Here is a 12,130-nt window from a genome sequence, read left to right on the forward strand (position 1 = left end):
TTAGCTATTTATTGTTCCAATAGGATCAAAACTTTTCTTGTACCTTCCCATCTGACAACTACCAAGTTTGTCTCCGTTTACATGAAGCTTCCCAAACAATGGAGTACTCAAATCAACCCAAACTGATTCGTGACTAATCAAAATTACTTCCTCACCATCTTCGTTCGAGATGACAACATTGTTACTCTTCCCAACTCCGATGGGGTACCCAACAAAAGGTAAGCTCCCATCAATAATCTTGATCCACGATTCTCTCACACCAATTTTACCCAAAATTGATATGTCAAAAGTCGCCGCCTCTGGATAATTTGAAATCAAAGCAATGGATCCATCTAAGTTCACCAAGTTTCTCACCGCATAACGGTGATCAATGTCAGTGGGCATGGGTGTTTTAATCAACATCTCAGTGCTAAAGTCAAATGACAGCAAATTTTCTCCAATATTTTTTGTTTCAGATTTAGCCCACCAATGAAACAATCCATCAGTGTACACTCCCATAGCTTTTACTATAGAATAATGATAACAATTGCGCATATCAAAATCTAGTTTCTTCCAAGAGTTAGTTTTAAGACTATATATCTCCCACAATGGATCATAAGATCTATCTTCCCATATCAAATCTCCATTTTCACCTCGGACATTATCCTCCACCTTCGGAAAAAAATCTATCATTTGAATAATTTTATAGTCGTCACAAACATGATCATAACCAAATCCGTGAAGAAACACCCAAGGAGACCTATTAGATGGTCTGTTTTCAAGTGGACTAAGAGGAATGACCTTAGATTCAGTGGTAGTTGGATTCCACAATACAAGCTGCCGAGTCTTAAGTCTTTGTTTCAGACAAAGAATGCCATTAATACTAACCGAACCCACAATATAAATATTACAATCATCGTTTTGAAATTGAGACGGCCAATCTAATTTGACCCAATTCTCAAACTTGTCACTCGAGAACCAATAAAACTCGCAACGCAAACTCTCACCATATTCCTCATGTAGCGACTTGTGTAGGACTAAAAATGTATCACCATCACAAGAATGGTTATAACGTGTATGATGGTTAGTATGCATGTTAATAAAGTGAGGGTTTTTGAACAAGCCGCACCATGATTTGCATACGCATTGAAATCGCTTTAATTCACGTATAGGAAGTTTTGAGAGAATGAAGAGCACTAGATCATGAGGTAAAGATATGCTAACCTTTTTGTCAGTGACCGCTGACACTGATTTTTCCATCTTTTCTTTTCCTGCAACCACGACACCAAGGAGTGAGATGAAGAGAAAGTATATATGTATATATATATAGTACATAGTTTAGGTTAACCACAAATTTATTCGATCGAGTAAATTGTATTAAAACCCTAACGACAAACAGTTTTTTCAGGGAGAATAGCGAAGTATATGACTTATTCGTTAATAGGTACTGTTTTTCTATATTTTAACCTATTATTTGTGACAGCGGGAATCTGTTTGGGAAGTACTATATGGTTTAAGTTTTTCAACCTAGTATGACAGCGGAAATCTGTTCTTCCAATATTTTAGCACTATTAATTTGTAGTTATTATGATGCTTATTAAGGAAAAAAAATGTTTTTGATGAAATTATACTAAATTTTAAATAATACTAGCTTTTATAATATATTTTATAGCCGTTTCAAAAAAATTATTTTTCTTATAATTTAAAATAAATAATAAATAAATTAAATAAATAATAAATTAATTAAATATTAATAAATGAATATTATAAATAGAGGTAACTTCAAAAACTTAAAATAAATAAATGATTTAAATTTAGAGAAAAAAAAGTATGTACTAATCGTGTAAAGTACTTTTACACTATCAACCAATCACAAACGTGTATCCCACCAAATCACATTTTTTATTTTAAAAAATCGATATGACATTGAATGTTATAATTATATATATGATGGTGTAAAACTAGTTTACAAAGTGCACTACTTTTAACCTCTAAAATTTATAATAAATAAAAATTAGTTAAATTAGAAAAAAATTATTATTAATAAAAAAATAACTAATAAAAACACATTAATAAAATAAAAATAGTAATTAATTAGGTTAGAAAAAATTGTTAACTTTACAATATAAGCCATTGACGGTAGCTTAATACTAACTACAACCACAAGGTCCGTCTTGGGCCAGTGCAAGCAGGCTCATAGTCCATGGTAGAACTGTCAAAATGGGCTGAAGTCTATGGGCCGGCCTATCAGGTCCGAGAATAGTTAGGGTTTGAGCCTTTTTTTTCGAGTTCATTTATATTCGGGCATTTTAAAGCCCAGCCCAAAAAAAACCTAAAAAATATGGGTCGGACCGTATGGGCCATGGGTAGCCCGTCAGCCCGAAAAAAATTAAATTTTTTAATATAACTAGAAATTATCCTTTCTTAATTCATAAAGGCATGCTATAAACAATTTGCGTATTATGTATTTTAATTTTTTTGTATTATAAATGTATAAATATCAAACAAAAGTTGATGGTTTGACTTAATTTCAAACTAAAAGGTTTCATCCTAATATAATTATGTAGATAGTATAGAAAAGACACCATGATGTATTCTAATTAAAAATAAGGTTGAAATTAGATTTAAAATGTTTTGATGTAAATTTTATGGTAGGATAGAGTTAGTACAAATCATATATATAACAATTTGCTATAAAATAATATCACATCAATCTAATTATAATTGTTATAAATTTTTATAGCAATTTGTCGTTATGATTATTATAAAATTATAATTGTCATGAATATTTATATCTTAAAATTTATTGGAACAAGTTATTTAATTTTGTATGCTACGTTGGATAATTTCGGATGTATTTTGAATAGTTGTAATTAAGTTAATGTGTTTTTTTTTTTACAAATTTAAGTTAATGTGTTGTTTTACATTTTAATTGTAATTTATATAAATTATTTAGAAATCGTAATTTTATATATGACTAGGGATGGCAACGGGCCATGTCGGGTGCGAGTTCACACTACCCAAACCCGAACCCAGACCCAAATTCAAATATTGTTCGGGTGGCAAAAGAACACCCACACCCACTGGATTTCGGGTTTTTTCACCCAAACCCAAACCCGTAACAAAATACACAAAATACATTTTTCCTACAACTTTCCATTATATATATATATATATATATATATATATATATATATATATATATATATATATATATATATATATATATATATATATATAAGCGGGTGTGATTTCGGGTTTCGGGTGCGGGTTTCACACTACCCAAACGCAAACCCCAAATATCGGGTGGCACCCGAACCCAAACTCAGTCAACTTGGATTTTCACCCGTTGGCTCGGGTGCGGATGGGCCCTGCGAGTTTGGGTCTACTTACCATCCCTAGCATGGACCAGCCTATTTAAAATCGGGTAGTCTATTTTAACAGCACTAGTTCAAGACCTCATAAAAAAAATGGGAACTCATATTTTATAGAGTTGGGTTATAAAAATATTAATAATAAACTATTTAGATATATGTTATGTTGCAAAATGAACACAAATGCATTATTAAATATTTTTCAAGGGTCATGTGTTTTTTTTTTTTTGACAGTGGGTCATGTGTTTAAAGTGTTACTCATAATAAAATTTTATTAATATTATTTTTAACTAAATCATTATAATTAAATTAATAGATTCAAAGTGTAATATATGCACTCCTTAACATTGCAATATAATCATTTTTTTTGTTAAGTATTAGTTATGTTTTTATGTGTTAAAAAATAGCCGGAAAACTTTCGTAGATGTATATATAGAAGGCTCTAATTTAGAAAATTATGGATTTTTTTCATAGGTACCCGTACGGAAGTAAAATATCTAAGATGCTTCTGTGGATATACCTACGGAATATTTTGTGACAGCAAATGTGTGATCCATATGCACCAAGGTTTTCTATAAATGTTTGGATTTCTAGTGGTGTATTGCACACAAACACAAAAATTTCTCATGAGAATTAGTTCATGGCATCTCCTAGGCCATCATCATGGCCGCGGTCATCTTCCGAGCGACCCGCTCCAGAACAAATTATTTTCAAAAGGGACGAGCATGTTGTTTTTTCTCCTCTCAAACCCCCGATCGAGATGAAATTTTGGCACATTCTTTGGACCTCACTTGAGACCGGAGAAACGGAATGTTGGTGGGGTGAAGTGGAAAACAATATTGATGTCGTTCAAATGATGCATGGAACATAAGAAATTGTTTTGACTGTTTTAATTTCTTAGATGTATATTTAATTTTCTAATCAAAATTTTGATGTAATGCCGATTTTAATCAATAAATGTTTCATTTTCCGTTGTTTTGCTGATTTTGGATTTATTCCGCAGGTGACCTACGGTGTGTTCCGTATATGCATCTACAGAATATTTTCACGCAAATGTAAAAAGTACTTCGAGAGGTATATCTACAAAATTAAAAAGACAATTTTGTCAATTTAGTGGTACTTGAGATATCCAAAACGTTTAATAAGAAATTCTCATTTTGTTTTTTAAAAAATAATGTAAAATAATAAAAATTATAACATTGAATATTATTCAACTAAATAAATAACGAGTGTAAAACATAGCTGTGCGCCGTAAGTGGGATAATAACCGTAAACAAAAGAACCGCGTTTAATTTCATGTGATTGGATGAGATGAAATAAAATGTTATGATTAAATCATTATTCACATCATCGTCTTGCAATTGTGTGCTGAATCGCTACAATTCAAAACGATCGGTGATGAAATCGATGGCATAACAAACTTGAAGAACAACATCACGTACCACTGCGAATCAACCATGAAAGGCGTCTTTTCGGCGCCCGGTGATTACGTTCATTTCAAATCCCAAGTTCCTCTTCACAAAATCCCTGTACGTTTTCCTCTTTTTCCTAATTCTTCATTTTTTTCATAATTTACTACTGTTTATGCATTCTTACATAATCAGATCCAGCTCAATTTGTGTTCTATGGTGATAGCATCGTTTTTCTGGTTTTAGGATTTGGGGATAGGGTTTATTCTTTAGGTTAATTCCTGTTTTGTTTGATGATTTTGTGTAGATTGGAACAAAGCAGTGGCGTTATTATGATTTTGGTCCAAAAGCTGTACCTCCACTTATATGTCTTCCTGGAACTGCTGGAACTGCTGATGTATACTATAAACAGATTATGTCATTATCCATGAAGGTAGACATAGCACTGCGCGACAAAAAATTGTTGTCGGATACGCGAGTTAGCTAGAGTTCGGTTTATTTGTTGGTTGTATGGTTGTGTATGCTTTCAATGATTAACATTGCAGTGTGATTCTAGAAGGAGTTTCTAAATTGTTCATTAAATGCAGGGCTACCGTGTCATATCTGTAGATATACCTCGTGTATGGCATCACGCTGAGTGGATTCAAGCGTTTGAAAAGTTTTTGGATGCTATTGATGTACACCATGTATGATCTTTTTAAACTTCCGTTGTGCATTGTACTGCTAATTGTTTACTTATCAAACTGATACTTAGCATTCTCTATTGTCTTTCATGTGTAGATTCTTACTAAATATATACAAATTGTTTGCTTTTGGAGCCATTGTGCTTGATATGGTATCAAACACTTATATCAGTACTCTTTTTGTTGAACAAATTGAGCATTTCATTTAATGAAAAATCTCTTTATTTCTAGTTTGCAGCTAGTATAAAGATTTATTTAAACTTCCCTTGAGCTTTTAACAATTTTTCAGTTATGTGCATCCTCTGATGTTCAAATATTAGGGGAAAAGATATTTTTCCTGGGCACTTTTATGATTTTGCAAGGAGTTTTAACATGTTATAACTTTGGATATTGAGTAGGATGTCTATATAACACCTTCGCCCTGTGGAGGGACTGACTCCTAGACATTTTAAAGATTTCTCATATGCTATAGAGGTTGAATTGTCCAAACAACCCAAGCCCAATTGAAAGTCTAACCTTAATCAAGTGACAATCTTGGAGGGTTAGCCCAAGTATGGAATTGTACAGAGTTTTAAGAGTTTCTCTGGATCCGCTACTTAAAATTGCTTTTACAAATGAGCTTGTTATAATAAATTTAATTGACATGTTCTTTCATTTTGTATTATATATTTCAAGATTCAGCATGTGAACCTAAAAATATACCCATCCCTACTAAATTTCAGGCTAGCCTACTTTATTTAAAGCTTTACTTGTTATTTGAACTACTAGTCAGTTAAAATTTATAGCATGATCTTTTGTTAAGGTCTTAGGTATTTTTTTTTTAGAAGTCCGAAAAAAAGTAGGCTACTACAAGTGTTTTAGTGAGGATATAGCTTGTTTCTGGAAATGTGTTTTATTTTTTAATACTTGAGTTCTGGTCCTTTAATTTCATATTTCATTACTAGACTAATATATTAAATGGTTAATCTCTTTTGCAAGTTAATTCTATGAATGATTGGAATTATTTCTTATAGAATGAAAGTTAGCTAACCATACATAATTTTAATTGCTTTAACATCAAACTTTCTTCTTGCTTTATGCACAAAGTCCAAATATCTGTCTATGTAAAATATTGTTACAAATTGTTTTGGTGACATGAGTTCAAGTCCAACAACTCAAGAAAAATTTAGTAAGCTGGTTTAATCTGTCACAGATACATCTTTATGGAACATCACTGGGTGGTTTCTTGGCACAACTCTTTGCTCAGCATCGTCCAAGACGAGTTCGGTCATTGGTTTTATCAAATTCATTTTTGGAGACACAAAGTTTCTCTGCTGCAATGCCATGGGCACCAATGTACTTGTCTCAAATTCTGTTGTAGAGTAATGATAGAAATATAGACTAGAAATGAGAAAATTGTTGGTGGTTTTGTGTCATTTCCATTATGAAAGATAAACTTATGCACTCTGGTGGCTTCTTGTGAACAAATGCTTACATTCCTTACAAAAATAAGATTTTATGCATTGTAAAGATATTGTTATAGGCACAATCACATTAATCACAAAGAAATTAGAATGATATAGTTAAATGATGGATTTATTTATGTGGCAGAAGGCAAATCACTTTTAAATATTCCATTGACTCTACGAGGCAATATGCCTAATTAAAATGTCGGATTTTTCTGCACATCCATAATTACTATTGTTTGTGAGTCTGTGATGATACCATGCCTTACCTTGAAATGAGACAATATGCCGTCCACTTAGAAAAATGTACAAAAATAAATCTGTATAATCCAGTTTGCTTGAGAATTTCTCATTATTTATCCTGATAGCTCTTCATTAGATCTGCTATGTCCTCAAACTGTTAATTAGTCCAGTTTTACTGTTGCATTTACAGTGTTGGTTGGACTCCTTCATTTTTGTTGAAGCGGTATGTCTTAACAGGAATTCGTGATGGTCCCCATGAACCATTTATTGCGGATTCAGTTGACTTTGTTGTTTCTCAGGTACTCATTGTCTTGCATAATCCCATGCCTTATTAATAGTCTGCCACTGAGGCATTTTTGTATGCTACTAGTTTTCATGCTTCGAGACAATAAAAAGAGTTTACATATGATACACAAGTGCATTTCTTTAACATGCATTTCCTTATTCTGTATGTGACAGACTTTTATTTGTCTTAAATAACTTGATTGATCTACATGGTTATGTAATATGTGGCCTATTCAGGTAGAAACCCTCTCTAGAGAAGACTTGGCTTCCAGAATGTCGCTGACAACAGATGATGCTTCAGTGGGACCCCTTCTTCTTTCAGATTCATTTATCACTATAATGGATGTATGTCACTTTAGTATAAACTTGCTTATTTCTCTATCATGCAGATCCACTCCTTATGAAAGTAATTTCTTTTTTACATGATACCATTTCAATCTTAGCTATTCTGTTTCTAGATTGATTTGTTGCCTTATTGCCTTCGCGGACAATACAAGCTCTGTTTTCTTTATATACCTCCTCTAACTGATGATATATTGCATTCTATTAGCAGCTGTTTCTGAAATTCACCATAAAACATATTTTTTTTGCCTGTGACTTCGTCGTGAAAATGTCTAGTGTTATAATTATTATGTATGACTGTTTTCTAGTTATCCATTTTATTATGACACAATAAATAGTACGATGTGAGATATTTATAAATCCACTTTCATCGCTTATAAGTCCAATTGTGTTGCATGTTTTCGTGAAGACTAATGACTACTGCGCAATTCCTCTACAACTTAGAGAACAATTGAGCGAAAGATATCCTGAGGCAAGGCTCGCGTCTTTGAAAACAGGTGGAGATTTTCCTTTCCTTTCACGACCAGATGAAGTCAACTTACATCTTCAGGTATCCATTTTTATATTTGGAATTGATTGTGCTCGGGGGATTTATGTTTTTTAACTATTGTTTATTGTCATGATAGCTGCACCTTAGACGAGTTGGGGTGGAGGCTCGGCCAGATTTGGTTCACAGTATTCCTAAAGGTGATATTGGAGGAAGTCCTAGCAAAGAGAATGATGGTGATGACTCTGACAAGTCACCTAAGGATGATAGGGATAAGGATGATAGGGGAGGATCGGAAAATCCATCTTCCGAAAGTGAGATCAGTCCTGTCCCAGAAAGCTCAGAATCCCATAATTTAGACAGCCAGCAAGTTGAAAGTTCAGAAAGTTGGGACTTGGGTAATGAAATCACCGTGTATGTCTTTCCTGGTGGATTCATGAAAGAAAAGCATGTTATGCCTCGAGAAATTCCTGTACATTTTGCGTGGGAATACGTAGTACTATTTCATGTTCTTCACTACATCAGTTCAATGTACATTATTATCTTAAACTATTCTTTTGAATTTAGGCAAGTTGTCTAAGTTGGAAGTCTTTTGGATATATTGTATTGTGCATCATGGAAACCTAGTGTGTGAAAGAAGTTGCTAAGGTCGACCTTATAGTTGACAGGATTTCAGAATTCTTCGGTGAAGTTAATTTCTTTGAGATTTGAAAGGATGGATGTGAATGGTTAAATCATCAAATTTTATGTTGCATGTTATAAGCTTTTACTTAACGCTTGAGCTGGAGATGCTTCATGCTTCATGTGCTCAAAATCAACTAATATGTCACGACTCACGTCATAGTTCTGCTAACTATAAAAATTAATGGAATGATCAATTAGACGGATACATTAACTGAAATAGTTAGTGAAATATTAAATCGTATTATTATGTAGTAAATTATACTGGGTGAAGAGTCTAACGTCAAGGAACAAGCTATTGTAAAATTCAATCAATGCTCCACCAAGTTGGCTATATTGTCATATATCAACCACAACCTCATCTAGTTTTAAAATAGATTGTCTCAAGTCTTGAATCCTTCAGCAGTTCATTGAAACTCTAGACTAACATTAATCCAGCAGTTCATTGAAACTCTAGACTAACATTAATCCATTTTATGATTTTTGGCTTGAATTATAACTTTAGCGGTGTAATAAATGTTCCTTCTTATTACACAAGTGAAAAACGGAATATATTGTTTATAGGTAGCTAGATCCAACTCGAACTTCTAAGTATAATCTCACAAGACCATAACATAGTAACTCAGAGTGTTTCTCCTTTGAGTGTATTTGTTTCTATTCTTAAAAACACAGCGCAAAACCTTCTGTGGCAATTCATATTTACATAATTAGCTCAAGTATAAATAGAACTAACGTGCATTGACAACGTAAAATGAAAATTGGGAGTTTCTTTAAAAACACAATTTCTAGTGGGGAGCAAAAGAGAAACACTAGCAAATTATATGGCAGTGACTGGATGCATCAGCTAGTTTAATTTTGGGAGGAAATGTTTTAGTTCATTGAGCAGCAAATCAATATTATAGGAATTCACAATATTTAAATATTTTTTTAATCAAATGTTCAACTGTTATTTTATTTAGTTAAAATTCAATAGCTCAACACCAATATAAAATTGACATTTCCCTTCAGCATCCACATAAAATGTATCCTTCAACTATAGTAGTAAAATAGTTCAAAACCAAAGGTATGTAACTTGAAATTTAAACCAAAAACTTAAGTAAGCCAAGTCTTCAAATGACAACAGCTAGTTCTTCAATAAATTAAAAAGGAACAACACATTGATATAACTAGTTCAAGTGTCTTTCCCAGTCTGATCATTGATCTTGGTAAAATAAGTTACCACATCACCTATCTAGACATGAAAAAAAAAAAAAACTACACATGATAGAAAATAACTAATCCAATTGTGACTGCAAAATAGCGCAATACTTCAAAAGAAACCTCTAAGCAACCAGAGTGCTGGCAGTTGTTGATTCGCTGCAACAGTAACATGACAAGTCGTTAAAAACAAGATAGACCCGAGTTATGGCAACAACAAAAAAAAAACAGATGTGGGCAAAGCAAACATAAATGTATAATAAGCAAAGAATCCCAAAAGGATTTCTACATAAACTTACATCAAAGCATCAAATGGAACATATCATATATAGCTGTGGTTCATTTGAACACTGGAAGTTTGTTTTACTCTACTTGAAATTATCGATAAAAGTATAAGATAATATAGCTGTGGATCATTTGAACACTGGAAGTTTGTTTTACTCTACTTGAAATTATCGATAAAAGTTATAGAAAAATAATAGAATCGGTATCCAAAAGGTAATGCCAATGTGCAAATAGAATATAACACTAAATGTATTGCTCATTCCTCACTCTTACACCATATTAGACATGCAAGTGAGCAAGTAACTACTCGGATAGTAAACGGAAAAGCAATGAAGTTGGTTAAACTGTATTGGAAAGAATAACAACCAGATTAGGTTACTTACTACTTCCAGACTGGTGGGAGCTTCTTGGTCTTCTTGTAATAGCGTGCAAGACGATGGATTCTGCTCTCGACAAGAATCAACCTGAACTTAGAGTCCTTGTCCTTCCTGTTCCTCTCCAGATGCTTCCTAATTGAAACTGCCTTCTTGATCAAATGGTACAAATCCTCTGGAATTTCAGGTGCAAGTCCTGAAAATCAATCCCAAAAACAAACTTATTTACTACATATGTCATGTTTGTATAACCGACTAAACTAAGCCAGTAAAGAAAACGCGGGTATTATAAGTCTCATAAGTGATTATGAGACTAAATAAGTTAGAATTGATCAATCCAAACATGTCTATATTCTGAAATGACAAATTCCGAATTTCCAATAACAATTCATTGCAGACACAGAAAAGAACAAACCGTGAGCTTTGAGGATGCGAAGGATTTTGCTTCCAGTGATACTCCTAACCTGAGCAATTCCATGAGAATCACGAAGAATGACACCAATCTGAGAAGGAGTCAAACCCTTTTTCGCAAACTTGCAAATAGTTTCTTCCACCTAACAATCAAGTAAAAAAAATACATTTTTATTAAAGTTCATAAAATCGATAACAAACATTATAAAACAATAATTACAAAAAAAAATGCAAACTTTAGAGAGATTTACATCTTGTGAGGTGATCTTTAGCCAGCTTGGTGCTGTTCTCTTGTATGGCAAAGCAGATGATGAAATACCCTTACTGAAACCAAAAATTGAAACGATAATGAACAAAAAATGGTGGTTGTTAAAGGGAAGAATAAAATTGATGGTAAAAGAAGAATGAAAAAGGGATCGGTAACGAACCCTCTACTGTGCATACGCCCCATGGTTGCTGAAGCCTTGGACTGCTCGCTTTGAGATTAGGGTTTGGATACTGGAAAACGCGATTTTTTGTTTGATCTTAAACCCAATACTGTTTGCTCCACTTCTGTAGATTTATAATTGTCCTAATGCTACGTCGTTTTGTAAATTGAAACGTAAAAATTGAAAAAAACTTTTTTTTTACCAAAGTAAAATAAAATTAAATAATTTTTTTTTATCTCTCAATGTACCACATGAGTCTCTCATACACCACCTCAAATTTCAAAAAGAGAATTTCTTTATCCACCTCCCTATCCACTTCCCTATCTTTTTGGTGACCCTCAGCGAAATTTCGGCATTGTCCCTTTACTTCGGAAATGCATTTTCGAAGTTGAAAAAAAAACTGATTTCGGAAATACATTTTCGAAATCACCTTTTTTTTACGTAAAAAAAAATATTTCGGAAATACATTTCCAAAAACAACATTTCGAAAATGCATTTCCGAAATAA

The 12,130-nt window shown here is 32.9% G+C and overlaps 3 protein-coding genes across 3 annotated transcripts; 1 reads left to right on the plus strand and 2 right to left on the minus strand.

The window, feature by feature from the left end:
- On the minus strand, positions 1-1,239 carry LOC131633266 (F-box/kelch-repeat protein At3g06240-like). Its single transcript, XM_058904009.1, has one exon. The coding sequence runs from the start codon at positions 1,237-1,239 to the stop codon at positions 1-3; it is 1,239 nt and encodes a 412-aa protein (XP_058759992.1).
- A 3,385-nt stretch (positions 1,240-4,624) lies between these two features.
- LOC131637501 (uncharacterized) lies at positions 4,625-8,960 on the plus strand. Its single transcript, XM_058908092.1, has 8 exons — positions 4,625-4,882; positions 5,070-5,195; positions 5,350-5,448; positions 6,638-6,780; positions 7,324-7,432; positions 7,656-7,763; positions 8,170-8,310; positions 8,387-8,960. Exons 1-8 carry the CDS (start codon positions 4,811-4,813, stop codon positions 8,825-8,827), a joined length of 1,239 nt encoding a protein of 412 aa, XP_058764075.1. The 5' UTR covers positions 4,625-4,810; the 3' UTR covers positions 8,828-8,960.
- Positions 8,961-10,036: 1,076 nt separating this feature from the next.
- LOC131637509 (small ribosomal subunit protein uS15) lies at positions 10,037-11,755 on the minus strand. Its single transcript, XM_058908102.1, has 5 exons — positions 11,624-11,755; positions 11,447-11,519; positions 11,200-11,338; positions 10,794-10,980; positions 10,037-10,284 (listed from the first exon to the last, which is right to left on the minus strand). The coding sequence occupies exons 1-5, from the start codon at positions 11,644-11,646 to the stop codon at positions 10,251-10,253; spliced, it is 456 nt and encodes a 151-aa protein (XP_058764085.1). The 5' UTR covers positions 11,647-11,755; the 3' UTR covers positions 10,037-10,250.
- Positions 11,756-12,130: the final 375 nt, after the last annotated feature.

Source organism: Vicia villosa, linkage group LG1 (genome assembly GCF_029867415.1).
Source record: "Vicia villosa cultivar HV-30 ecotype Madison, WI linkage group LG1, Vvil1.0, whole genome shotgun sequence".
NCBI classification, from domain to species: domain Eukaryota; kingdom Viridiplantae; phylum Streptophyta; class Magnoliopsida; order Fabales; family Fabaceae; genus Vicia; species Vicia villosa.